At 35.8% G+C, this 27,700-nt stretch overlaps 1 protein-coding gene across 4 annotated transcripts; it reads left to right on the top strand.

The window, feature by feature from the left end:
* Nucleotides 1-6,603: 6,603 nt before the first annotated feature.
* LOC18054969 (protein bem46) lies at nucleotides 6,604-13,765 on the top strand. 4 transcript variants are annotated; one of them, XM_024178205.1, is made up of 9 exons: nucleotides 6,604-7,557; nucleotides 8,391-8,426; nucleotides 8,575-8,653; nucleotides 8,773-8,827; nucleotides 8,929-9,045; nucleotides 11,318-11,482; nucleotides 11,741-11,984; nucleotides 13,209-13,241; nucleotides 13,348-13,765. In XM_024178205.1, the coding sequence occupies exons 1-8, from the start codon at nucleotides 7,320-7,322 to the stop codon at nucleotides 13,223-13,225; spliced, it is 951 nt and encodes a 316-aa protein (XP_024033973.1). In that variant the 5' UTR covers nucleotides 6,604-7,319; the 3' UTR covers nucleotides 13,226-13,241; nucleotides 13,348-13,765. The 4 variants fall into 4 exon arrangements, with proteins under 4 accessions (XP_024033973.1, XP_006451572.1, XP_006451573.1 ...); XM_006451509.2 differs by lacking the exon at nucleotides 13,209-13,241; XM_006451510.2 differs by having other exon boundaries at nucleotides 13,209-13,765.
* Nucleotides 13,766-27,700: the final 13,935 nt, after the last annotated feature.

Below are 27,700 nucleotides of genomic sequence, written 5' to 3'. Positions count from 1 at the left end.
TGTTGATCTAGAAAGTGGAGCAATTCTTGGGCAATGTGCTTTCCTGGCTGGTAGTAACGTCTTTAATAATCATTCCAAGGAATTCAATATTATCTGTTGCAATGGTGCTTTTCTTGGCTGATAACATAATTCCGTGAGTCTGGATGATATCAAAAAAATGATTTAATAATTGGCGATGTTCTTCATGTGTGCCTGAAAACAACAAAATATCATCAATATAAATCAATGCATGATGCAGGATGGGTTGAAAGATTTTGACCATGGCTTTTTGAAAAATGGAGGGGGCAGTTTTTAAGCCGAAGGGTAAAACTGTCCATTGATAATGAGCATTAAGGATGCAAAAAGCGGTTTTGTATCTTTCTAAGGGTTCAATGCCAATTTGCCAAAACCTGACTTGAGGTCAAATTTTGAAAAGATCTAGGCATTTTTTAGATAAGTAAAGATGCTTTGTCTCTTTAGTAAATGAAACTTGTCATCTTGTAAGAACATGTTTAAGGGTTGATAGTCAATGACTAATCACTTTTTTCCCCTAACAAGTTCCGAAAGTTTTTCCACATAAAACGCTTGACAAGCCCATTGAGAATTTGTTGGTTCGATAAGTCCTTGGGCCAAGAGTTGTGAACATTCCTTTTGGGCTAAGGCTAAGTCAGATGGGCTCATTCCTGGATGAGTAGCCTTAGTAGGATTGATGTCTTCGTTCAGTTTGAAAGGTAACTTAATAAAGAAAGACTTGTTTTTCCACAAAGGATTTGGGTGGATGAAGTCATAATGAAATTCTAGACAGTATTTTTGGAGCTTGGTTGAGATATCTTAGTAAGATGGTGGAGATTCAGACAGACTGTAGAGTTGAAGAATCTCTGTGAAAGATTTGAACATGGATCTGACCCTGATTAAGATATCCTTATTAGGGAGTTTTGAACCAATGATTTTTGTCCAGATAACATAATTTGGGAAGATATGAATACCAATGGGTTTTTTGGTAATCAATTCTGTGGTGAACATTTTTCCATCTACTGCTCTGAAATGTTCTGTATGAGGTTTCCAGTTTTGAGCTGGAAGAATGTCTGAATTCATCATACTTTTTTGGGCACCAGTATCTAGAAATCCTATTACTGGTATGGGTCGTTGAATTTTTGAAGGTAGGATTTGGAGTTTGATAGAGGGAATTGGAATGGTAGTGTTTAGGGACAATGATTGTTGATGAAAAATAGATTGAAACTCATCGTTTTCTGAATTATCAGATGAGTTTTCCAGTGTGAACACTGTTTCATCATAGGGTCTTCTTGTTCTGAGAAGTAAGATTCTACTTCTTCTTTTTCAGCAGAATACTCAGTAACAGCTTGTAAATGCTTTACCAATATAATTGCCTTTTCTTTTTTTGTTTGGACAATCTTTTGCATAATGGCCTTTTTCCCGCAAATAAAGCATCTGCTAGATTTTTTCCTGCCCTATTCTTTGGAAGAGAATTATCTTTTTTCTGAAGAATATGTATGGTTTCTTCCATTTCCTAGATTTTAGTTTAGAAAAGGGAGTTGGATGCCTGATCTTCTTGAAATACCTTTTCCGTGGATGACTGCTTCTGAAAGGCTCTTTGTCTTTGACTAGTTCTTTGAAGAATTGTTTTTGCTCATAGAGTTTTTCCAAGCATCCTTTAGCTATCTGAAAGATTTTTCCCAATGAGATGTTGTCAAGGTTAAGGTTGTGCACTGTAAGTTGTCGTTGGATTTCTTGTTGCAAATCCGTAGGTAAAGAAGCCAGAAACACATGCTTCAGAGTGTGATCGTTGAAACCATTAAGCTTGTAGAACAGAATTGACATTCTTTTGTAATGGAAATCAAGATCTTTAGTATTCAAAGAACAACACTTCATGTTGAGATAATCTCGTCTTGCTGCTTCAAAAACTGTAGATGATTCTCCAATAAATTGTTCATGCAGGATAGCAAGAGCACTAGAGACGTTTGGCAATTGCACAAACTGTAATTGTCTGTAGGGGCCAAGACTGTCAAACCAGTGTCTCAGAGATCCCGTGAAACGGGTGACAAACTCCTTGAGGACTGATTCTATTGTTGCACCTGATCTTATCATCTGGAGATCTACCCAGGCTGACATTTCAGACAACTTCTCTCTCCATTTGACTGTGGGAATGTCATCAAACGTAAACCATGGACCGTTTGATGGTTTGTAGCTATTTTGAGCTTGAGGCTGAGGTGGTTGATGAGTGGAGGATTCAGTTGGCTCATCAATGTTTGAGGGTATTTCAAAGTATGATTCTGGTTGGGATGGTTGTGTTGGTTCTGTTTCTTCAAGTTGTGCCATCAAAAGTTTAGTAATATCTGCATAAGCACCTTCTGAATCAGTGGTTGAAGGTGAAGATTATGTATCCGATTCTATCACAGAAGTATCAGTTTCTGTGGAATCAGTGGAAACTTCAATGTGATGGGAAGCATATTGATGCATGGGTTCTTTATCCTTGGATTGAGATGGTTGTGGGGTAAAAACAGGAGTATGTTCTGGAGAATCTTGTTGTTGTGTGGTAGTGGAGATTGGTTGATGAATTTTGATAGGTCTTGGTTGGGGCTTAGGTTTTGGCTTTGGCTGAGGTGGTTGTGGCATATTTTTGAAATGAGTATGTGTCATTCCAAATAGTATGGGACTGAAAGGATGGTAGGTTGGACTGATTGTAGGTATGAAAGGTGATTTGGTGAAGAGTGTAGGCCTGTGTTTTTCGGATTCAATCTGATCAAGCTCTGCCTTTAGCCGTCTGATTTCTCTCTCCTTTTGGTCAAACTCAGGGCCATAGTATCTTTGACTAAGCATGACTTTTAAGTCTGCATCAAGTTGGGAGATTCTGGATTGTAAATCTTGATAGATCTGCTGCATTTGCAAGGTTATTGAGTCAACCTTGGTTTCAATCTGGTCAGTTCGTAAATTGATTTTGTCAACCCTTTTGTGGATGTCCACCAATATATCATTTTGTGCTCTAGCATTCTGTGTTTGCCAATTGAGGACTGATTCAAATGGTTTAGGTTCTTCTAGGTGACCAGTAGAGGTTATGGCTGAAGGAATGAAAGGTTTTGTCACAACATTTCTTTGTGAATCAGATTGGGATTATAAGGATGGGAAATTAAAAGAATAATCTTTAGATGATGAAGAAAACATCATACAGACAACAAGTTGAGGAGTAGAGGTTTGGTTTAGATTTGGTGAAAAGGTTTCAGGTTTGCAATGTTTTGCAATCCATTTGAGTTCTTTTTTGTATATGGGTAACAGAGCTGGTGGAGGTGGAGGTTCATATGGCGGGTTTGCTTCTGTGTGGTTACAAGGAGAATGAATTTTCTTTTTTGGTTTTCTTTTCCTTTTGGAATCTTGATCGTCCTCTTCCCAATTATCCCAACAGGGACAATTTGGGTCGCACCTTCTAGATCCTGGAGCATCCCATAAAAAGTGTCCATTTAACTTTGCAGGGTATACTGGGTACCCTTCTAAGTTAAATCCTGTGATTGGCAGATCTTCTTGGGATGTTTGAACAGTTGTAATCATTGAAGAATAAGTAAATGATAACCTTGGAGGCTCTTGAGGAGCATTAGGTTTTGGCTGAGAGGTACTTGGTGGAGGCTGAAAAGTCATTTTGATAGTACCATCTGGCCTTCTTTCAAACATACTTTCTGATGTCTGAATGGAGGTTGTATTGTTATGGAACTTCTCATAATTTGAAATCCATTCTAGAGGCATGAGTTTTATGAGTTCATGGTGAGGGATCTGTCTGGGGATTTGGATGATGGTTGGAATTTAGTTTGATTCTGCTAACACCACAAGAGCATCAGAGTGATTGTCAGGTGTGGGAAGATCTTACTTAAAGTTCTCAATTACAAAAGAAAATTTATCCCACGGATGCCATGGATTAGTTAGATTAGGACCATATTATTAACTCAATTAAACATAATAATTTATAATTATTGAAAATTATATTGATATGTGATAAATGTAATAAGAGTATTAATTTTAATAATTTAAAAAATAAATTATAATAAATATCATGATTAATTTTTAATAACACAATCGATATTTTGGAAAAATTATTAATTTAATTTATGTTATTTCCATAAAATTTCAATATATAGTTCATTTTTTTGCATTAAATTATAGGGAAAATATCCACCGTCCACCTGATTTTGTCCACTTTTTCAAAAATACACAAATCCTAATTTTTTTAGCTGTGCTCCACCTGAACTTATAATTTTTTTCACATTTCCACCTCCGTCTGCAAACCGTCAAGACGTTGCTGATGTCATAAGGCTAAAATGATAATTTCACTTGGGCTTAAAAAACGGCTTCGTTTAAGATATGTAATAAGCAAAAAAAAAGTTATTTCAGTTTCAAGAACCCAAACAAAAGCTTTGATAAACTCGAAGCTCAAAGCTTAATTATTCCCTGGTCTCTACTCACCACATTCGCATTCATGGCTGCACAAGACACACAAATTGAGAGCGAAAATAAAGACTCAAAAGAACCCAAAAACCTGTTCGCACACTTTACAAACTTATTATTTTCTGCTCCAATATTTAATAATAAGCAAGAGAGAAATAAAAGTGAAGGTGAAGAAAGAGAAGTTGCAAAAGCAAGCAAGAAACGAGAGGTGGTGAAATTTTCGGATCCTAAGCCGATTGCTCCGCTGCCGATGAAGCTCGAGGTTGAAGATTCTGAGCAGAATCCTGCTGCCCGCTAATTGGTGATTAATCTTCTTTATCAATTAATTAATTTTAGTTCTTTATGCATGACTGAGGACCAATAAATAATAAACTCTTTTTTTCCGAATTTTTATTGTTGTTTTTACATATCACATGCATGAAAGAAACACCCTCCACACTTGATAACAGTAATAAACTAATATTTTATACAAATAAAAATTTTATTATTAAGGGTTATATATATAATTTAATGTAGGCAAAAATAGACTTAAATTATTTTTATTCGTTTTTGTAAACAAAATTATATAATTAATAATTATGAAGACGCCACAGTCCACACTGCTTTCTCCGCCACTTCAAAACTTGCTTTTAAAAAAATAAAAAAAAAGAAAGAAAAAAGCAAAGGCAAAGCCAAAATCTTCTACTCTGAAAGTCATCGACCGTATTCATGGCGGAAAACACAGAAATTGCTTACAGTCCCAGAAAACAAGAAAACAAAAGCATACTTTCGTTGTTGCCGAAATTCCAACTCAATCTCCCTTTCTTCTTTAATCAACAACCTAAGAAAGTAGAAGAAACTGTTGTTTCTAAAGGGACTGCCAAAACGTCAACGGTTAGTGAAGCCGATGACGGTAATGCTAGTAGTGTGAAGCCGAGCTTGGCTAGGTTTCCGGACACCACGCGTCCGATTCTTCCGCCACCGATTGAGCTCGAGGCGGAAGAGCCCGCCGGGCGGACTTCCAATCCTGACGTTCTCTGGCAGGTTCGCTTTCTTCCGTCTGTTCCTGTTTGGTTCCCGAGAAATGTGGGGTCCTTTTGTGTTGCGAGACTGCGGGATTTTATAATATTTGTTTAAAAAATAAAATTTTTGAAAGGATTTAAAGATTTTCAGTCTTTATTTAGGGCTACAATACTCACAAAGCTAATATTTTGGCATTTATTTAGGGTAAATATGTAATTTTTTATTTTCGGGGTTAAAAAGTAATTTGGACAAAATTCTGTTAGTTTTATTGACGGTTTGCAGACGGAGGTGGAAATGTGAAAAAAATTATAAGTTCAAGTGGAGCGCAGCTAAAAAAATTAGGATTTGTGTATTTTTGAAAAAGTGGACAAAATCAAGTGGACGGTGGATATTTTCCCTAAATTATAATTCTACTTTAACTTATATAATTATCAGATGATTTTATAATTTCAAATTAATTTTCAAAATATTTAATTAAATTTGGATAAGCTATAAATTTCTAAATGGTTATGATGTAAATATTGGAAACGTATTTAATAAATGAAAATAAAATTTTATTTAAATTATGGTCTATATTTAACTATTATCATTAACATTGATGTTGATTGTATAATAAATAAAACAAAATGTTTTAGTCAGTAATAGTAATTAATTTTAAATTATAATATTATAAATAAATATATTAAAACATTTTATAATTAGAAATATTTTTTATTTTATATTAATTGAGTTTTGAAAATCATAATAGTTTAATTAAACTATGATTAAATAAATATTTATTTTATTTTAAAATAATTTTAATAATAACAATAAAAAGATTATTATTACAATCCAATATCTAATCTTGTATTGTACTAAACCGAAGATAATATTAAATATAATCCAATATTACCATGTCATTTTCTTTTCCGGCATACTAAAGCCACCCTTAATAGACATTTTTTTTTCTTTTTTTCTTTTTTTCTTTTTTGGAGACCTTTAATAGACTTTAAGTCCTTTTGTTTTTGCTCTATATTCACTTGTTAATTGTTTATTTTATGTATCCAACAATATTTTTAGGATGACAAATGACCCAAAAACTTTGTATATTTAGCATAATTTGTTATTAGGGTCAAGCATAATTTTTTTTTTTTGAAGGAAAGAAATTTCATTAAGTAAAACAAATTACAAACTGTTCAATAACCATAGAGGTGGAACAAAATTTCACTCTTAGGGATCTGACATACAACCTCCTGCCCTCGTAACAGAGTGAGCAGCAAAATTTACAGACCGACGCACAAACGAGAATTGCACTTCTCCTATAGACATAGTTAAAGCTTGACATTCTTCAATTATTAGACCAAAGCCATTAGGACCTGAAAACTCCTCAACCAAAGTTTGGAACACTTGTAGGCAGTCCATCTCTATAATAACACAAGGAAACTAAGAGCCTCTCAGATGCCGAGAGCTTCAGCCTCCCTTGCTCCAAAATTTCTTGCCATACCAACACATCTCACTGCCAAGAAAAAACCCTCTAAATTTCGAAACACACAACCAAAACTAATCTTTCCCCGAGATGCAAAAATAACAGCGTCTACATTGCACTTAACCCAGTCAAACTTAAACTTCTCCCAACACATTACCTCATGAGCCAGCCTGTGAACGTCATAATTTTATTATTATAAAAATTAAGCAAAAAACCGTGATGCTGGACCCACATGGCCGCATTCTCAAAAGAGGACCCACAAACACAAATACAGCCCCTGATTTCTTTGGCATTTCTCGTTCCATTCTCCCAAGTAATCCAAGAGCTTTACGTTACCAACTAACCAACAGTGACACTAGAAATTGTAAACAAAACTTAAAGTAAATAAATAAATAAAAATTGAACAGCAAAAAACGACGGCAGCATGGTGTCGTTCGTGAATGCATTGTTGTACGGAGTGGGTGGCATAGTGATGGCCGGGATGGCACTGTTGGTGGCTTTCCAAGAGAAGCTTGTTTACGTTCCGGTTCTGCCGGGTCTGACCAAATCCTACTCGATTACCCCGTCCCGGCTCCGGCTTATTTACGAGGATGTCTGGCTCCGATCCTCTGATGGCGTTCGTCTCCACGCCTGGTTCATCAAGCTTTTTCCCGATTGCCGAGGTCCGATCCCAATACTTTATTCGCTTTTCTTTACTCTTTGTTTGTGGTTAATATAGCTAGGGTTTACTTTTTCGAGATCAAATTTTATAGCCGAAGCTATTGGTTACATGCAGTTCGTTTTTTGGAATTTGACGTGGTTTTTTGGTTTCTTTATTTTATCGATTTGGTTTTGAATTTGAATTTGAATTTAACTCCCTAATCACTCGAGTACAGTTCAATTCTGGATTAGATATGATCTTTCTTTTCTAAGATCGTTGCTGGAATTAATGTTTAGAAGTTGATTGGTAGCTCTAGTTGAATATTATATGGTTTATAGTATGTGAATATGCTTAATATATACTGGGCGTGAATACAAAATGCTCACCCACTGGTTTTGTTTCCTAAACTTTTCTTATTCAGTCGGGTTACAGCAAAAAACTTTTGAAACTAATGGGTTGCAACTTGGAATAGGAAATGATATATGGTGGACTTTTGATGATGATTAGCTGCGGACTAACAAATGAATGACAACAGTTATGTCATTTACCATATTCAGCTAATTCATTTCAATTTTCAGTTGTTTTTGAAAATCAAGGTAAATAGTTTGACAGAAATTGTCATAAAAGGCATTGGCGGATTTCATTCATAATATTTGGTTGAAAATCATTGTTTGTGCATTCTGGAATCATTGTTTGTGCATTCTAGTTGCCGTGCATTGGTTCATTTTTTATAACCTTTCTTGTCATGAAATTATGTAGTTTTGATTTCTGTTTCTTTGTTCCCTCAAAGCAGACAGCAGGCTTTATGAAATATTGCTAGTGTTCATGGGGTAAATAATGCTATCGGTTTTGCAGGTCCAACCATTTTGTTTTTTCAAGAAAATGCTGGCAGTATCCTTCTATTAATCACCATTATTTTGAGATTTTTCATTACATTTTTGTTAATTTTAGCTTGCATCTTTCATGGACTTTTAGTTGGCGATAGGTTCTGTTTATTATATTTTTTCTCATTGTGTTGGCCTTAACTGTTGACCTGTAGATATTGCACACCGTCTTGAAATGGTTCGCATAATGTTACAAAGGTTGCACTGCAATGTATTCATGCTTTCATATCGTGGGTGGGTGCTGCTTTATCATATGCAAATGTTATTGTCCTATAAGTTTCTTTACCTTTAGTATCTGGAATACTTGAGCTCGTCTAAGTGGATGGACGCTAATGGTTCATTTATATTAGCAGTTATGGAGAAAGTGATGGCTATCCTTCTCAGCATGGAATTACAAGGGATGCTCAGGTGTGCTCATCTTTTGATTCATATGTTTTGACTTTCAAATTCTATTGTTCTAAATTTCTATTGATGTTCTAATTTACTATGTTTTTCTTTCTTCTGGTTAGGCAGCATTGGAGCATCTTTCTCAAAGGACCGATATAGACACGACTAGAATAGTTGTATTTGGGAGATCACTAGGAGGTGCCGTTGGAGCTGTGCTTACTAAGAATAATCCGGATAAGGTATCAACTTGCTTAATTAAAAGAGTGCTGGTGTCATTTCTTTTCCTACCTTTTCTGATGATACATTACATGTACATGGAAAGCCCAAGGTTTAAGTTTTCAGGTTTTCTGATCTCATTATATGGGTTGGCCACAATATTTATTCAAGTTAAAAAATTTGTTTTTTTATGTAGGACAACTTAGAGACCTGCATATAAATGCAGATGCAGAAATTCCCTAGTTAGATTATAATAATGAGTACTTTGTCTTCTTAACATTCTATTTATTAATTTAATAATACCTCTTTCTAATAGTCACTGTTTTATTTTTTTAAGATTTTAAGGATATTTTCGGGTTATAATTTATTATCATTCTTTTCTTAGTTTGATAGGCTTACTTTTCTCCCCTATAATTAGGAGCCCGGTGCTCATTGTATGGGACATCTTTAATATCATTAATGAACAGAACTGAATATATCCTTCTCTACAAGACTTCTCTTGAGCTTTCCCATTTCTTATCCTGTTTTCTTTCTACATTTCCCTTATTTCTATATGAATTTCTCTTATTTCTATTCGACTTTTGATATTAGAAATGTTTTACTCTGGATATAAAATGGAACAATGAAGTGGGATCTACTTATATGTCCCCAAGTGGTTGACACTCTTCTTTGAAATAGGTTCTAATTGCATTCCTTTCCCCAGAAGAGACTGCGATGACAAAAGAACTGCTTTTACTTGACTCAGTCTTTTCTGTGGAGTGTATTATAACACATTTCTTTTCCCACTAAGACATCAGCTGATTATTTCTTTTCTATATTCCCCTTATCTGGATATAACCAAAGCAAGAATTTTCTTCACTGTAAGATTTCATCTGTCACATTTATTGATTTTTTATGTTGTATCTATAATATAACATAATGTCCATACTACACTGTTCGACTTCTAGGGTATATAAGCCTCTCCTAGATTTTATTTAATCAGGTTGTTTTCCTATGAATTTAATGAACTAATTGCTACAAATATGGCTAAAAAGAAATAACAGTCTGATGTTTCTATAGCTAGTTAGGTGCCGTCTGATATGATTTCTTGATATGTTCTAGCCGAAAATCCGCTGTCTGGATACAATATGTATGATTCAGTTAAATACTTCGAGTTCATGGCAGTTGGAGCTATTTTTTTTTTATTTATTTTTTAATAAGGAACATAAAAATTTAGCAATGTAGAAGATTTAAAACAGATAGTGAACCAGCTGTCCACTAAGAGAACAAAAACTAGGACTATTTGCGCTATACAAAAGTTAGGGGTGGCAAAATCATCAGATTCTAATTGAATTGCAACCGAATTGTCAAAATTTGATGGATTCAAATTCAATTTGTTTAGTATACAAAATTAAACAAGCCGAATCGAATTTGGATTCGCCTACAGTTCATTTAATTCGTTTATGCAGAATTAATAACAAATCAATTGAAATCCAGATTCGTTTCCAATTAACTTACAGAAATAATAATTAATAAACAAAAATCAAGCAAAATAAAAATAGAAAAAACCACAAAATTAACACCCTACAAAATATAAACAAATTCTAAACAAGGCTAGAATCAGGATATCAGCCATAACTCCTTATCTGAAAACCCTGTTGCAGTGTAGATGAATTGGGGGGAAAAAAAAGATGAATCTTGAAATTCCTTAGAAACTGAATCCCTAAGTGAATCAAGAAGACAAACTCTGTCCCATGATTTTTCAGCATTATCTGCATTTTTTCCCTAAAAAATACGAACATTTCTTTCCTATGTTACCCAAAACAGAGCTGCCACTGCACATTTCCTAGCACTTTTAGCCTTTGTTCCTTTGCCAAAAGCAAAGGAATACTCATAAGTAGAGAATCAGAAGAACCTGGAATGACCCTCAAAATATTAGCTTCTTTGCACAACTTATGCCACAACTTTGAAGCCACAAAACAATGAAGAAAGAGATGATTTGAAGTTTCTGCACTTTTATTGCACATCACATGCCAAGAAGCAGAGAGACAAAAATTAGGAAACTTTCTTTGAATCACTTCTCCAATATTTAATTTTCCTGAGCCAATGCTTACAAGGAGAGTTGAAATTTAGGGAGGATGCTAGCCTTCAAAATTATTTTGAAGGTTGTAGCTCTTTTATGACTAATCATGTCTGTTTCGTTTGGGTACCTCTGTAGTTTTTCTTCTGCCCTGTTGTTTGATCTTCAAAAATCTCTACTCTTGTAAGGGAATAATCCTTTAGTTTGTTATGATGTGGTTTGGCTTGCATTTGCAGGTCGCTGCACTGATACTGGAGAATACTTTCACATCAATACTGGACATGGCTGGAGTTCTTCTGCCATTCCTGAAGTGGTTTATTGGGGGCAGTGGTTCAAAAGGTCCAAGAATTCTTAATTTTCTTGTACGCTCTCCTTGGAGTACAATTGATGTTGTTGGTGAGGTGAGACTTCTTAGTTTTATGCTGTTGTTATGTATCACAAACTGTCCAAAACTGTATTGCACTTTGATATCCAAATAAATAAAATAGCATGCTGTGATGTCGGACATTTGGTTACCCTAGTGCATGTGGTCTTAAGATGTATAATCCAGTGGAATTGTGAACCTAGTTTCTGAATATTCCATGCATCACTAGAGAATGTCAAACAATCTGGATGCTTATTTTCCTTTTATTCTGCTATTACCTTCATCATTTCTACAGATTAAGCAGCCAATCCTTTTTCTCTCTGGGTTGCAAGATGAGATGGTTCCTCCATCACACATGCAAATGCTGTATGCTAAAGCAGCTGCTCGTAACAAGCATTGCAAATTTGTGGAATTTCCTACTGGCATGCATATGGATACTTGGTTGGCTGGTGGTGATCAGTATTGGAGATCAATTCAGGAGTTCCTGGCAGAACATGTTAGAAAGAAAAAGGAAAGTGAAACGTCAGGCAATGACAATGGTATTCTTTCTCTCTGAATCTTCCAAGTCCTAATTTTCAATTTACATCAACAAACAGATAACAAAGGGACGGAGGTTTCACCAAGGAAAATATGTATAGAAAAAAAAAAAAAATTCCCTATATTTCACTTGTTGACTTTCTTTCGGCTTCATATTTTTATCTTTCTGTTCCCTATATTTCACTTGTTGACTTTCTTTTGGCTTCATATTTTCATCCTTCTGTATCAAAAATACTGTTCTGTTTAGGGCTTCTGTTGATCCATATTAAAGTATTGCCAAGCGCTCAACTTTGCAGTTGAACCATGAGAATTCTCTTATGCTGCGTTTACTTTTTGGATTGGAGTGGGAATCCTTGGATTAGGAGTGTGGAGTGGGAGTGAGAGTAGGGTGTTTACTTAGACTAAATGAAAGTATGAATTGTCAATTAGAATCCCAATTATTTGTTTACTTTGTCTTGGATTGGGAGTAAGTTGTTTTAAATTATAATTTTATCCTTATGTACAGAATTATAATTTGTAATTAAAAAATTAATAAAAAATATATTTGGAAAATAAAATAAATATTTTATTATATTTATAAATTAATAATAATTACTAATATTCTTAATTATGTAAATCATAATTTTTTATTAATTTAAATTTAAATTATGTGAATAAAAATTATTAATAATAGCAACACAAATGAAATATTATTATTGATAATATAGTACAAAATTAATATTTTTTTAGAATAAAATATTTATTATTATTAATTAAATAAATAATTAATATTTATTAAAATTAATGTTTTATATTATTAATTAAATAAATAATTAATATTTATTAAAATTAATGTTTTATATTATTAATTAAATAAATAATTATTTATTTTTATTTTATTAAATTTAATAAAATAAATATGATATTATTTATTTTAATTTTAATTATAAGTATAAAATGGGAAGAGGGGGGAGTGGATTCCCACTCCCACCTCCCCCCATGGGAGTGGGAATCCCACTCCCCCATTTTTTAAGGTAAGTAAACACTGGAATGGGAGGACTCCACACTCCCACTCCAGCAAGTAAACACTACCTTATTCACTGAACTTAGATTAGATTGTCATGTTTTGTTTTTAACTTTTTATGGTTTTCACTTATGTACCTAACCTCTAAAGTGTTGGCTTTTTGTAATTTATTTCTTCTTCTAGTACTTAAATATGGATAAGTACTTAAATTTATTTCTCTCAGATCATCATGAAGTTTAGTTGCCCCTCTGAAGCTGTATGTTGTTGCAAAGTTTTGGAAGAAAAAGTTACTAGTTGGCCCTAGCTCACTACGGAACAAATCCATTGTTTACTTTTTGCTGTTTATTCAATGCTGCTTTCAGATTCCGAGGGGAGGTGACTGGTGTTGACATGCAAACTATTGGGTTTTATTGATTGTCTCACACAAGGATCTCAAACAATTTCTGCCTTTTTCATTTCTGAGGTTGCCTCAGTTATGAGCTTACAATGAGGAGTTGCTGCCAGCTGAGACCTGATGTATCCATTCACATTTTCTCTTGGAAGAGTTATTGTTAGATTGACAGACTTCAGTAGACACCAAAACAATTTGAATGCCCTTGGGTACACTGTATGACTTTGATCACATTCGTTAAGTACCTAATGAATTCTGACATATTCGTTGTATGAAATAAGAAGTCTAAAGATGCAAAAATGTGCTTGGGATTGATATATACTGGGACTGTTTGTACCGTAATTCTTGATTGGGTATGACAACTGTTGCCCTTGGGTGTTTTACTTGGACGTTTCAAGTCCTTTGATTTTTATTTTTTTTTTTGGTTTTTTGTTTTTTGTTTTCCTTTTTGTTTTTCACTTTTCTTCCCCCGCTCCTATAACCTAATTAGCTGTATTTGCTCATTATTAATAAGGTTATCTTGGATTGACCTCGTCTCGCTTACTTATAACATTGGATCTGCTAGAATGCATGCCAATGCTAAGTGAATTTACAGACTTGAAACTTCAAAACTTCGGCATATGCATATTGAACATTCGAGAATGCGAGGACAAGTTAAATTCAGTAATTTTTTTTCAATTTTTTTTTTTCCAAAGGCAGTGGGATGGATATAGATTAAATTAGTTTTTTATTTCCCTACTTTTACTAGGATTCGAACTCAAGTGGCTCTAACTAAAGTTTAAAAATCATTTAGTAATTCACAACAGCTTAGTATGATATGAAATTTAGGATTTTATTTGTTTTGCACAAATTGTGTTGAGTTTTATGGTGTATTTATTAATTGGTAATTGTGATGGGGTGGAATAGTGTGAGAAATGAGAATCAAAATAAATTTTTTACTTAAACTAAAATAATTGGAATCAAAATGAATTATATACCCGTTGATGTATTTACTTTGTCTTAAATTTATAACAGATTGTTTCGAGTTATTTAAATATTCTTAATTAATTATTGTCATTATTTATTGTAATAATTGAAATTATTATTATGAAAAAAAATATTTTTAATAATGATGATGATGATGATGATAATTTAAAATATATTTAAGGAAAGTGAAACTCTCATATTTCCATAGGGGAATAGAATTCTCATTCCTCATTTTCAAATTTAGTGGCTCTACAAACTTCATTTTCATTCATAAGTACAAAATAAGAAAATAAATAATGTCAATCATTTTCATTCTTTATTCTCATTTTTTATATGACAAGTAAAAACACTCTTAAAAGTTTAATAAGTTCTTTTTCACACTATCAGTTTAATATATTTTTTTAGAGATGCTCCGATAGAACTAAACCCTTACTTTTATTGTTGTCCTCTAAGTTCTATTATATTTCCAATTTAATAGAAAATGTCCGCGTATTTCTAAAAACCTGCCGTTTGTATACAATTGGGTAGATCGTTAGCCATGGAGAGCAAGTTGGTAATTGCACGCGATATGAATATAAAATTCGAACTTGTTCAGCATTTGCACTTAGGAAACTCGAAACTGTTTGTATCTGATACACAATAATATCCACTAGGTAATAAAGCATGAATGCTTATCAAATTTATGTTCTTTTTCTCCAAATCAAAACTATGTTCCTCTTTCCTGTACCAAAATCGAAGCATCTATCATACTTGCGTTCCAGTGCTTTGAAGAAATTTGCAAAATGGAAACGAACCAATCCCAATCAAGCACGACAGTCACATCATCAAGAAATCTTGCTGAACGGACTGTTGTTAGTGAATATTGATGAAGACCTAACAACCAGCCATTAGCTATGAAGCCGCGCATGAGGTGAGTGAAACTTTCGTCCTTCAAATTGTTTGTTTCAGTTTTAAAGGATTATTATAAATTGATCATGAGTCCGTAAAATGTTGTTCAATTTTTTTTATTTGTCAGTTTGATGAGATGATTTCTTGTCCTCATTTTCTATCAAGTAACGAAATGTATCACGCAACCACCCATTACTTGCTTAGTATTTAGTTGGAAAAAGAACTTGGAAGTCTAAAGTTAAAGTAAAAATCACCTTTTTTGCATGCCTTTGTTGAGATGATTTGATGGCCTTTTCTTTTGTAAACTTATAATATGCACGACACAAACTGTAGTTTACTTGCTTAGTATTTTGTTGAAGAAAGTTGTGTGAGCTGTGCATGTGTGGTTTTCTATTCAGAGTGAAATCTAGCTTATAAGTGTGAGATGCCTTTGATTGATTGTATTATTGCAGCTTCTGTTATAAATTGTTTTCATTTGATGGCCATGATTACTCATTGTAACTATAAATAGGGGGCTCCTCCCCTAATTTAATAGGTCTAAGATCATGTTTGGGATTGAGGTACTGTAACTTAAAAAGTTATAGCTGTTGTGGAGAAAAACTGTAATTATGAAATAAAAGTTAATAATATATAGTAAATATAAATTTTAAATAATAATTTTGACAAAATTATTAAAATATATAATAGATTTTTCATCATACAAGTGAAAAATCAAATCAACATAGCTTCTAAGTTAGAGTAGCCAGTGTTTACCAAATACCTTAGTACTGCAACTTTTAAGTTACAACTGCTCAATTTCAATCTGAAATGCACCTTGAATCCAAATCTAAGCTCCATTTTTTATAAGTCTCCCTCCATCTTGTATTTTCTATGTACTTTAATAAAATTACTATTTTACCCCTAGTTCAATCATGAGTGACTTGTTTTATTTCAAGCTTGGGTTTAAGGTGAAGCCTCAATACGATCCATGGGCTTAATTTGGCAAGTTTATTTTCTTTTCCTCTTTGATTTTTGTGGTTGTTTTGACTCATTGTTAACAGATAGTGTATCTTGTCTAGAATTTTCATGGTCTACTAACTGCTAGTGAAAGATCGTTACTATCCGGCACAATAAGCACTTTACACAATATTTATTGGAAAGAGACTCCCCTCTAATATTTGGGGGTTGGTCTTGACTCAGTGCTGATAGAGAATGCATCTAAGTTATTTAGAGGATGGTCTTGTCATGTTTATGATAGAAGATTATTATCATCTAACATAATATATACTTGACACCACACTTAGTAGAAGATTATTACCCGCTGGCAAACTGAGCGCTTGATACCATATTTATTAGAGTGAGGCTTATGAGGAGTGGAAATAAGCCCTCATAAATTAATTAGAACTAAAAAGGAATATTAAGGCCATGGTGAAGTGTTGAGTGTGAATATAGAGACTCGAGTTTTTATTTGAATTATTTTCATCCTTAATTTATTCCAGCCATTTTTATTTTAAATCTTAGTATTGCTCAAAAATCATCTCTAGCCAATTCACATACATCCTTAGAAAATTAACCCTACACACAATTAAATCTACTTCCTCGTGGATCGACAATTATCACCATAAATTTATATTACAATAGATTCTTGCGCTTGTGAATACAATAAAATTTGCACAACAATAGACATCTTTTGTTGAATTTGTAAACAAAGCCCCATCACAAATCTCATAACTATATCCTCTTCAGGTTCATAATAATATTTGCATCCATAAAATTGTCCAAACTCAAACGCATAATCAGAAACTGATCTCGTACCTTGTCGTGCCAGACAATATCTATGAGGAGTGAATCTTGATTTCAACATTCGCTTTATACGCATAACGCATCCATGAAGTAATTTTGAAAAGACCTTTGAAAAGTAATCGACGCCTTTCCACTCTTGTCCATCATTCTAAAGCACTTCTTGTTAACAGAAAATCGGTTACAAATTGTACTTGATCATACCTCAGCAATCTAATCATATATTCCTAATCAACCTTATCCAACCACAAAAGAAAATATCCAGGACTGTAATTTCCATCAAGCTTCCAAAGCATGAAGCCCTTCGAATATTTCAAATAAAAATTTAAAGTTAATGGGAAAATTGTAAATAAAGCTTAACTCTTGGATTTGTTATGGCTGATGGATTTGGTAGTGAGGAACACGATGGTGGGCGTAGATTACCGGACTCGTGGTGGTTTGGCTAGAAAATGACTTGAATTAATGACAGCTTAAGTGGTTCGTGGTGGTTTTTGGCTAGTGATTTGTGGTGATTGATGGTTTGGGATGTGTGGCTAGAAGGGAATGTGATGGTGGTGTCAGCCGACGGCAAAGGGCAGAATTTCACAACAGTGAGTGGGCGGAAAGCTCGTGGGTTTTAGGTGATTTGCAACAGCTACACAGTCAGTTCACGAGGTTTTGATTAGTGGAGGCCAACAAGTTTAAATTTTTAGACCTCTCTAGATTTGCTACATCTGTAGTTGGTGATGAGAGAGAGAGATGCAGATGGTTCGAGGATGCTCCGATTTGAGATTCACACCATCATGACTGCGTCATGATATACTGAGTTTGGAGAGGTAGTTGAGGCAGCCAGGAGAGTAGAGCACAATATTTCAGAAGGACGTAGAGTTCATGCACTAAAGCAGAAGCGTAGCCAGAGCTGGGCAGAGGGTGGCTCTAGTAGTAGGCCAACCAAGAGAGGGGTATTCCTACGAGTTATTCTGATAGTACGCAAAGGAGTCAGGGTACAGGCTTCAGGGGAGACTCGAGACAGGCTGTCAGTCATAGCTCAGTGCAACCATCAGTGGGGAGTAATACCAGGAATTAGGGACAGTATGACCGCAGTGGTAGGGGATATCGTGATGATCGTTCTAGGACTGTCCAACAGACTTCTTGCCTTTCATGTGGCAGGAATCATCAGGGGCAGTGACGCGTTGGAGACAAAGTTTGTTATTTGTGTGGTTAGCCTGGACACATCAGGAGATTATGCCCTACTTTATCTCAAGGTGATAGCTCTGCCGGAGAGACAGCCTCACGGTATCGGCCTTACTTTGGCCAGACTCAGGGTCAGAGGGAGTGCAGACAGGAGGTTCTACATCTACCTTTAGGAGTCAGACGACTGCTCCAGGTTAGAGAGGTCAGCCTGGTCGACCTCATACTGAAGCTCGAGTTTTTGCTTTGATGCAGCATGAGGCACGTGCTACACCAGAAGTTATTATGGGTATATTATCTATCCTTGGCCACGAGGCTCATATTCTTATTGATCCTGAATCCACACACTCTTTCATTTCCTGTACTTTTGCTATGCACATAGGGCGAGAGCCCGAACTGTTAGATTGTGGTTTAGTTGTTCGTACACCTATCGGAGAGTCATTACTTGCTGAGAGTGTGTATCGAGATTGTATGATTGGTATGGGTGAACATGAATTTGAGGCAAATTTGATTTCCTTAGACATTCATGACTTTGATGCTATTTTGGGCATGGATTGGCTTGAATCTCATTATGCTACAGTAGATTGTTTTAAAAAGGAAGTTGTGTTTAAAAAGCCAGGGAAAACTGAAGTGAAATCCTATGGGGAGCGCAAAGTTCTACCCTCATGTGTTATATCTGCCATTAGTGCAAGGCGGTTGCTAAGAAAAGGATGATCAACTTATTTAGCTTATGTGATAGATACAGAGGCTCGAGAATTGAGATTGGAGGCTATTGCAGTAGTAAAAGAATTTCCAGATGTATTTCTAGATGAACTTCCTAGGATGCCACCTAACAAGGAAGTTGAGTTTTCTATTGACTTAGTCCCTGGAACATCTCCTATATCTATGGCACCATACAGGATGGCTCCAGCAGAGTTGAAGGAACTGAAGGTTCAATTGCAAGAGTTGGTGGAGAGAGGGTTTATTAGACCTAGTGTGTCCCCATGGGGAGCTCCAGTCTTGTTTGTTAAGAAAAAAGATGGGACTTTTAGACTCTGCATCAACTACAGGCAGTTGAACAAAGTTACGGTACGCAATAAGTATCCACTTCCGCATATTGACGATTTGTTTGATCAACTCCAGGGGGCGAAAGTATTTTCTAAGATCGATTTGCGCTCAGGTTATCATCAGCTTAGAATTAAAGATGTCGACGTTCCTAAAACAACATTTAGAACCCGTTATGGACACTATGAATTCTTAGTGATGCCAGTGGTTAGTTGTACGTGGCGTTGTTACACCAGATCTATAATAGAATGAAGTCTGTTCTTAGGGCCAGTAGCCCGCAAGTTTTGGTTTCTAGCCGATATACACTTATCCATTTAATACCAAATCCGAAATCATAGTTGAAAATAGTTTTTCATGATACCACCCGAACACTCGGCACTCAGGGCCTTCAAAGAGGGTGAACGTTGTGAGAAAATACCGTCATTTTATAAAATCAGGACCTTTCTGATGCACAAAATCCTTAGGCTTAAGGCAAGTGCAGAGCATATTCAGTTTAGAAATTTTGGAGGTGAGCGTATCATTATTAATCTAAATAATTGCTTTGATTCCTAGAAGAGAGAGAGAGTTTTTAGGGAAACATAATGCATAGAACTGGATTTTTTATTTCTTGATGAGCCCCCCTCAACTGAAGCTAAAGGTGCTATTTATAGAAAATCATTGAGAACAGGACCTCTCGAATGATTCTAAAGCAAAGCACACCAATAAAGACATTTCAAGAGTGTGTGATGGTCCAATAGAGGTGTGGTGAATGTCTGTGGCCGGGGAAGGAACATTGTTTAGTTCCATAAGGTAGGCTTTGAGAACAGAAGTAATAGATGTGTCATGAATGAGGGTATATGGATGAGGATAAGTTCTCCATTCGTATGCCATGTCTTGTGTCCAGTAGTTCCACGTTTCTGGGTGCTGGAAGTAAGGCCTGTGGACAATGAAGACTGTAGTCCACATGTTAGCTTCTTGTTCTGGCATTTGTCTAATCCATGAAAAGTAATCAAATGTTGGAGTTGTTTACGCCACCAAGTGAGTGGGGAATACCATTCAAGAAGAGTCCATAGGAGGTCTGGTGAGAACTCAGGAGTGGTAAGGTGAGTTAGGACTGGTTTGATGGGAAGAACCAACTTTGTAGCATACAAGGCGGTGAGACACCACATGTACCAAAGTTCATCTTCACAGATGGACAGAGAGGAGAGAGTGAGGCCTGTGAGAAACAGGTGTTCCATGCAAAGATTAGGAAAACAGTCGGGTTTTTTGGTTTGAACATTAAAGAAGAACCTGTAAAGGAATTTCTTTGCAAAATCCTGCAGCTGGTAAGCTGATTAGAAAGAGATGTTCATGGGAAAGTTTCTCTAGTTAAGAGCTTTGAAAGGAAGTTGGCGATTCATAGTTATGACTGGAATGGTTTGGATTGAGGAAATGAGGGAGGGTTTATTTATAGCTGGACGTGTGAGGAAGTCTGGAATGAGGTTTTGGTTGCCTTTTATGTGTTGAACAGTGAAGTCAGGGAGCAACTTGTTTTTGAAGTCAAAGATTCTGGGAAAAGAAGAATTGATAAGAAATGTGTGGCTGATTAGATGAAATTCAAAATTTTTAATTCCATACTTGATTGCCAAGATTTCTTTGTAGATCACATAGTAGTTTTTTTCAGAGTCTTTGAATTGTCTGCTTGCATGTGCACAGAAATGACGCACGCCATTGATTTCTTCGAGAAGAATGGCTCTCCGGTAATCATCACTGGCATCAATCTAGAGGATGCGGTGTCCATTTGTGGGAATCTTGAGGGGAGGAGGGGATTGTGCGATCACCTTTAGCTTCTTGACAGCTTCTGTTTGAGTAAGGTCCCATGGAGGGCACTGTTTTTTGAGCATGCATGACAGCTGGCTTGTGTGAATTGCAACTTTTGGGATAAAATCACGGACATAATTAACAATCCCGAGAAATTGTTGGATCTACTTTCTGTTGAGATGTGTGTCCGAAAACTTTAATAATTCAACTACAATGTGTGGACTAGGCTGATATTGGCCATCTTTAATCACCATGCCAAGAAATTCAATTGATTCCTTGCCTATGCTGCTTTTGTTTTCGGAAAGCATGATGCCATGTGCCTGCACAATGTGAAAGAAATCCAAAAGGAGCTTCTGGTGGCTCTCATGGTCAGAGGAAAATAATAAAATATCATCAATATAGACCAATGCATGATGAAGAATAGGACTAAAGATTTTTGTCATGGCTTTTTGAAATAAGGAGGGAGTGACTTTAAGTCTAAAAGGCATAACAGTCCATTGATAATGGACATCAGGGATGCAAAAGGCAGTTTTGTGACAGTCAACTGGTGAAATCCTTGCCTATGCTTCTTTTTTAAGCACATCTAAAATAAATTTTAAATGTTCTACATGATCGTCTATATTTTTGCTGTAAATGAGGATATCATCAAAATAAACAACAACAAACTTGCCAATAAAAGCTCGCAAAACATGATTTATAAGTCTCATAAAGGTGCTCAGAGCATTAGTCAAACCAAAAGGCATGACTAACCATTCATACAAACCATATTTTGTTTTAAAGGCAGTTTTCCATTCATCTTCTTCTTTCATTCTAATTTGGTGATATCCACTTTTGAAGTCAATTTTAGAAAATACACAAGACCCATGCAATTCATCAAGAATATCATCTAGCCTTGGAATGGGATGTCAATACTTTACTGTTATGTTGTTGATGACTTGATAGTCAACACACATCCTCAATGTTCCATCCTTCTTAAGAACTAACAAAACCGGAACTGAACATGGGATCATACTTTCTCTTACATATCCTTTTTCCATTAATTCATTAACCTGCCCTTAAAGTTCCTTTGTCTCCTCCGGGTTACTCCTATAGGCTGGTCGATTTAGAATGGTTGCACTGGGTATGAAATCAATTTGATGCTCAATCCCTCGGATTGGAGGTAAGCCATGTGGTGTTTCCTTGGGAAAGACATCCTCATATTCCTACAAGAGAGAAGTAATAGAACTAGGCAAAGTAGGATCAAATTCATTAGTGTTTAAAAATGCCTCTTTGTAAAAATAGTATAATCATCGGCTAATGTGAAAAAAACACGTTTTTTTATCTTACTCGGTCTCGCGTAGAAATTATTTTGTTTTCCTTCTGATTTTCTCTCAATGGCTAAATTTTTCTTGGCTTTTTCTCTAACTTTCTCCTCGGCCTCTTTTTGACTTTCACTCTCTCACTGTAGGCTTACTTGGTCTCCATAAACCTGCTTTGGTGTCAATGGAACAAGAATTATGTTGCATTGATCAAACACAAATGAATACTTGTTGGTGAAGCCACCATGCTTCACACGTCTGTTGAATTGCCAAGGTGCCCTAAGTAACAAGTGTCCAGGTGGCATTGATACTACATCACATAACAACTCATCTTCATACTTGCTAATCTGAAAAGTCACTAGCACCTGCTTGTTCACTTTCACCTCACCACTGTCATCCAACCATTGTAGTTTATATGGCCGTGGGTGTTTAATTGTCGGAAGCCCTAACTTCTCTACCATGATAGTACTAGCAATATTAGTACAACTTCCTCCATCAATAATCATACTACATACATTGTTTTGAAAATGTTTTCATGTTGCACTGCTTCATCTTCCTTTACTTGCACACTCAAAACTCTCATAGCTACTAAAGTCAATTCCCCAGGGGCTGTATACTCTTCATCTTCGACGTCCTCCAATGTTGCCATCTCATTTTCTTTCGCTTCATCTTTAGTTGCAATCTCACCATTGTCCTACAATACCATAACTCTTTTATTCACACATTCACTTGCTATATGCTCCCTACCTTGACATTTAAAACACTTAATGTTATGATTCCTAGTAGTGGGAGTCACGATGTTACCTTGTGAATTGTGGTTGGAGAGCTCAGATCTCGACTTAGGGGCAGTAGATGCTTGTGGCTTCCTGCTGCTCAATCTTGATGGCCTTTTGGACTATCTCCTCAATCTCCACATAATGTTAAAAATCAACCATATTTGCAATCTCCCGATTAAGACGATTCAAGAATCGTGCCATGGTAGCTTCTCTATCTTCCTCCATATTTACTCCAATCATGGCAACTCTTCATTTCTTTGTAATTTCCTTGAAAAAGTGGAATCTTTATCTTTATGCCACTTAATCCATCATCTCTATTCCTAGCTCTCCTACCCTGTCCATCTCTCTTATAGCTACCCACTGAGTCCTTACTTTCATCATACTCATCCCTATAGTAGTCATTGATCTCTCCTCTAGTAGGACCTCTATCCCTCCTACGTGCTTGGAGAATGGGTTGTGGCTGCCCCGCATGTGTGTTCTCTACTTAATCCAAATGCTCATGTATACGCTCTAGTTCAGCCTCATCATCCTTCTCATCTCTCCCATCAATGCTTGAATTTGTAAATTTTGAGTAGTTACGGATTGATCCTCTTCATTTATGTTTTGTTTTAGGTTGTGAGACATGGCTAACATCTACAAAAGAAAGTGAGAAATAATGTAAAAATGACCCCTCCTCACTCCCTTACGTATTTCACTTAAGAAAATGATTCACTCAATTCCACTCGTGTTTCACTCAAATTGATTGGCTTTTACCCTCTAATACGCTTACACTCTCTTGCCTTTTTCCACTCGTAGTAATTCTCACTCGGTTCTTATCTAACTAATCAAACCAATATCAAGATTCTAGCAGCAATTCACAAAGATTACACTAAGGACACTCAAATTTCAAGAGCAAGAATGCAATGTGTACATAAGGTCGAGTTTTAATTTTGGGCAAAAATTTTGACCTATGGGGTAAAACCAATTTTGAACTCTACAAGACACTAATAAATGAAAAATGAACAAAAGATTTTAAGTGGAGGTCGGAGACTCTCTTTTTTTTTTTTTTTTAAGGAAAAGGAATAGGTAAAATATATGGATTTAAGTAGAATTAAACCACAATGGTACAAAATTGATGAAAAAAAATCATGACTCTTTTTTTTCTTCTGTTTCTTGTTTTCAATACTATAACAAGAATGAAAAATCTCAAATAAGAATTAAAAACAATAAAGATAGATGAATCTAACCTTAGTGGTAAATATGAGATCTATTTGTTTAATTGGTGAGTAGAGGAAAAAATTCTCTAATGGCTTCTTCATCCAACTCAGAAAACCTTGCTCCTGTTACTCTTTCTTCATCACTTTCTCTTCCAAGAACTTCTACTAAACACCTTGCTTCAAAAATAGAAAACCTTGTTGAATATTCTTATGTCCCTAACCCAGCCTAGATAAGTGAATCTTCTATGCCTCTCATTAGCCCATATAAACTAAGTAACTTGTGGTGGCTGGTAGCGACATAGTAGATAGTAGCCATTATGACCTGGAACGGGCCACCCTTCAAATAGGTTGGTTGTTTCCACGACTTCTTCCTCTCATACTTGAAGGTGGCAATTCTCATTATTATCTGCACGTCGGACAACCAACTACCACCCAAAAAAGGAAGCCACGCCTTGGTTGCTGGATAGGATGAACTGTGGTTGGAACGTCAGGATTCACAGTCTAAAACTTTTTGATGCACAAGATCCTCAAAAGTGGCGAGTGCAGAGCATACTCATTATAGGATCGAATGAACTATTACGAGAGTCTATTATTTTTCAAGGAGAATAGAGTAAAAGGAAGAAGCTTTTATAATGCCATGTTATCAAAACACGATTTTATTTGATTTTTCAAACGAGTTTTGATTATAAATTGAGATAAGTTCTTCTTATATAGAAGAACTCCTGGAGAGAGGATAAGACAGGATCCTTATCCTTTTGCAAAAGTAAAAACATAATTATGAAAGGGATAGGACAGGACCCTTATCCTACTTTTCTTAAAGAAAAAGCAAGCAAGCTTTTAGAAAAGTAGATTTTTTCTTTTATTCCAAAAAGTAATTATTACAAGCAAACAAAAGCTTAAAGAGGCGGTAATCACGAGACTCATAGATAGGACCATTAATGGCTATAAGAAGGGGACATGTTGTCAACATCGGTATCGACTTCTGCGAAAGGTTCTTTCCACCAAGGCAGATGGACATAGTATTGGCGAGTTGGAGAACCTGTTGGTGGAATTGTACTAGTTAAAGGTGCACTAGATGCTTCTGCAGGATGCAGGATTAAAGTGAATTCTTTCCAAGGATCCTAGGAATCTTGGAAAAGAATGTTGGTATAGTCTAGCCTTTCTTCCTTAATCAGTATTCCAATGGATGGAGAATTACTGGGTGAGGGAATTTTTGCAGTGGGAATGACCATAAGTTCATGGTGTGGGCCGAGGGAGGTATGTTAGATGTCAGTTGGTGTGGGCTGAACATGGTTTAGTTCAAGGAGGTATTTTTTCAGAGTAGAGACTAGGTTAGGGTCATGTATCAGGGGAAAACTATGAGGGATGATTTTTCACTCATAGTCTTGGTCTTGTGTCCAGAAGAATTTAGTGACAGGATGTTGAAAATAGGGACGGTGGACAATGAAGATCGAGGTGAATTGTTCACCTTCTTGATCAGGGAGAAGATTGAGGTGATGGTGATTTATGATAAGGCTGAGTTGTTTTCTCCACCAAGAGAGGGGAGAGAACCATTCAAAGAGGGTCCATAACAGGGAATGGGCTTTGGTTGGGTTGGTGAGATGTCTGAGGTACCACATTTCATCTTTTGTGATATCTCTAGAGGGATCAACGGTGAGTCCTATGAGAAAAAGGTGAGTCCATATGACTGGAGTATGATATATGTTCATGAAGTACCGAAAAATAATTTTTTTAGCAAAGTCTTGGATTTGATAGGGACTGGAAAACGTAAGATTACAAGGGAAAGATTTCCTTGTAAGAGCTAAGTTTGGCAAAGAAGAATTCATGAGGATCACTGGTACTGTAACGGAGGAGGAGATGAGAGTAAAAGTGGCTGAAAATGGAGGTCTGGATAACAAATCAGGAATGAGATTTTGATCTCCTTTAATATGCTGGATTGAAAAATCATATTTGGAAAACCATGTCTTAAGTTGGAGAAGATGTTTGCCTAGAAGTATCTTGTTTTTTAAGTCAAGAATCTTTGGAAAAGAAGAGTTGTCTAATTTGACAAGAAAATTATGGCCAATGAGATGAAATTCAAACTTTTGAATTCCATATTTTACAGCTAAGATCTCCTTGTAGATTACGTGATAGTGTTTTTCCGATTCTTTGAACTGACCACTGGCATGAGCACAGTAAGATTCTTTTCCGTCAATCTTTTCTAAAAGAACTGCACTCCAGTACTCATCACTTGCTTCTGTTTGGAGAATACGCTGTCCTTCAGTGGGAATCTTTAGTGGAGAAGGATGCTGGGTAATCTTCTTTTGATGTTGAACTGCAGCAGTCTGAGAGGGACCCCATGATGGAGCAGACTTCTTAAGCATTTTTTACAGTTGGCTGGTGTGGATTGTCACATGAGGGAAGAAATCCCAAAGATAATCACAATGCCTAGAAATTATTGAATTTGTTTTTGGGACAGGCGTTCATCAGGAAAATGGACCAGCTCTTGAGCTACGTGTGGACCAGGGCGGTAATAGCCATCTTTAATGATCATTCCAAGAAATTCTACAGAGTCCTAGCCTAGGATGCACTTTTTGTCAGAAAGCATGATGCCATGTGAGTCCACAATTTTGAGAAAGTGGGAAAGTAAATCTTGATGGGAGTGATGATCTTTAGAAAATAAGAGCACATCTTCTATGTAGATAAGTGCATGGTGGAGTATGGGCTCAAAGATTTTGATCATGGCCTTTTGAAAAAGTGAGGGTGCTACTTTAAGGGCAAATGGCATTACTTTCCACTAATAGTTGCAAAAGGTAGTTTTATGACGGTCAATAGGATGAGTTCCTAGTTAACAGAATCTAGCTTTAAGGTCAAATTTGGAAAAGACCTTGGCATCATGAATATGGACAAATAAAGACTGAATTTTTGGCAAAGGGAACTTATCATCATGGAGAAAACAGTTAAGAGGCTGATAATATATGACAAGACATTTTTTGCCTCGGACTTTTTCGGACTGTTTTTCCACATAGAAGGCTTGACAAGCCAAATCTGAATTTGTGGATTCAATAAGCCCTTGTTGAAGCAATTGAGAGCACTCTTGTTGGGCTAATTTAAGATCAGATAGTGTCATACCAGGATGGGTAGCTTTGGTAGGATTGATGTCTTCGAAGTATTAGGACCTTAATCTCAACTAAAAGACCAGCTCCTAAAGAATATGTCCAGTCATTCTGATTAGATCAGTGTTCTCTTTAGGCAACACAATCGGAACAATATGTCACGTTAGAAATTCCAACAGAGCTTGTTTCCCAATGGAAAAGAGAAGGATATACTCATCTCCATCTTGGCGGGGTTCGATTGATTCTCACCCTTCATGGTAGAAAAGGGTTACCAGTCACCGCTCGATTTAGACGATCCTTAGCGGCACAAGAGTTTGCGGGTTCATTGACCCT

Source organism: Citrus clementina, unplaced genomic scaffold (genome assembly GCF_000493195.1).
Source record: "Citrus clementina cultivar Clemenules unplaced genomic scaffold, Citrus_clementina_v1.0 scaffold_1, whole genome shotgun sequence".
In the NCBI taxonomy this organism is placed as follows: Eukaryota; Viridiplantae; Streptophyta; class Magnoliopsida; order Sapindales; family Rutaceae; genus Citrus; species Citrus x clementina.
The sequence above is the reverse complement of the archived record's forward strand: the minus strand, read 5'-3'. Positions and strand labels throughout refer to the sequence as shown.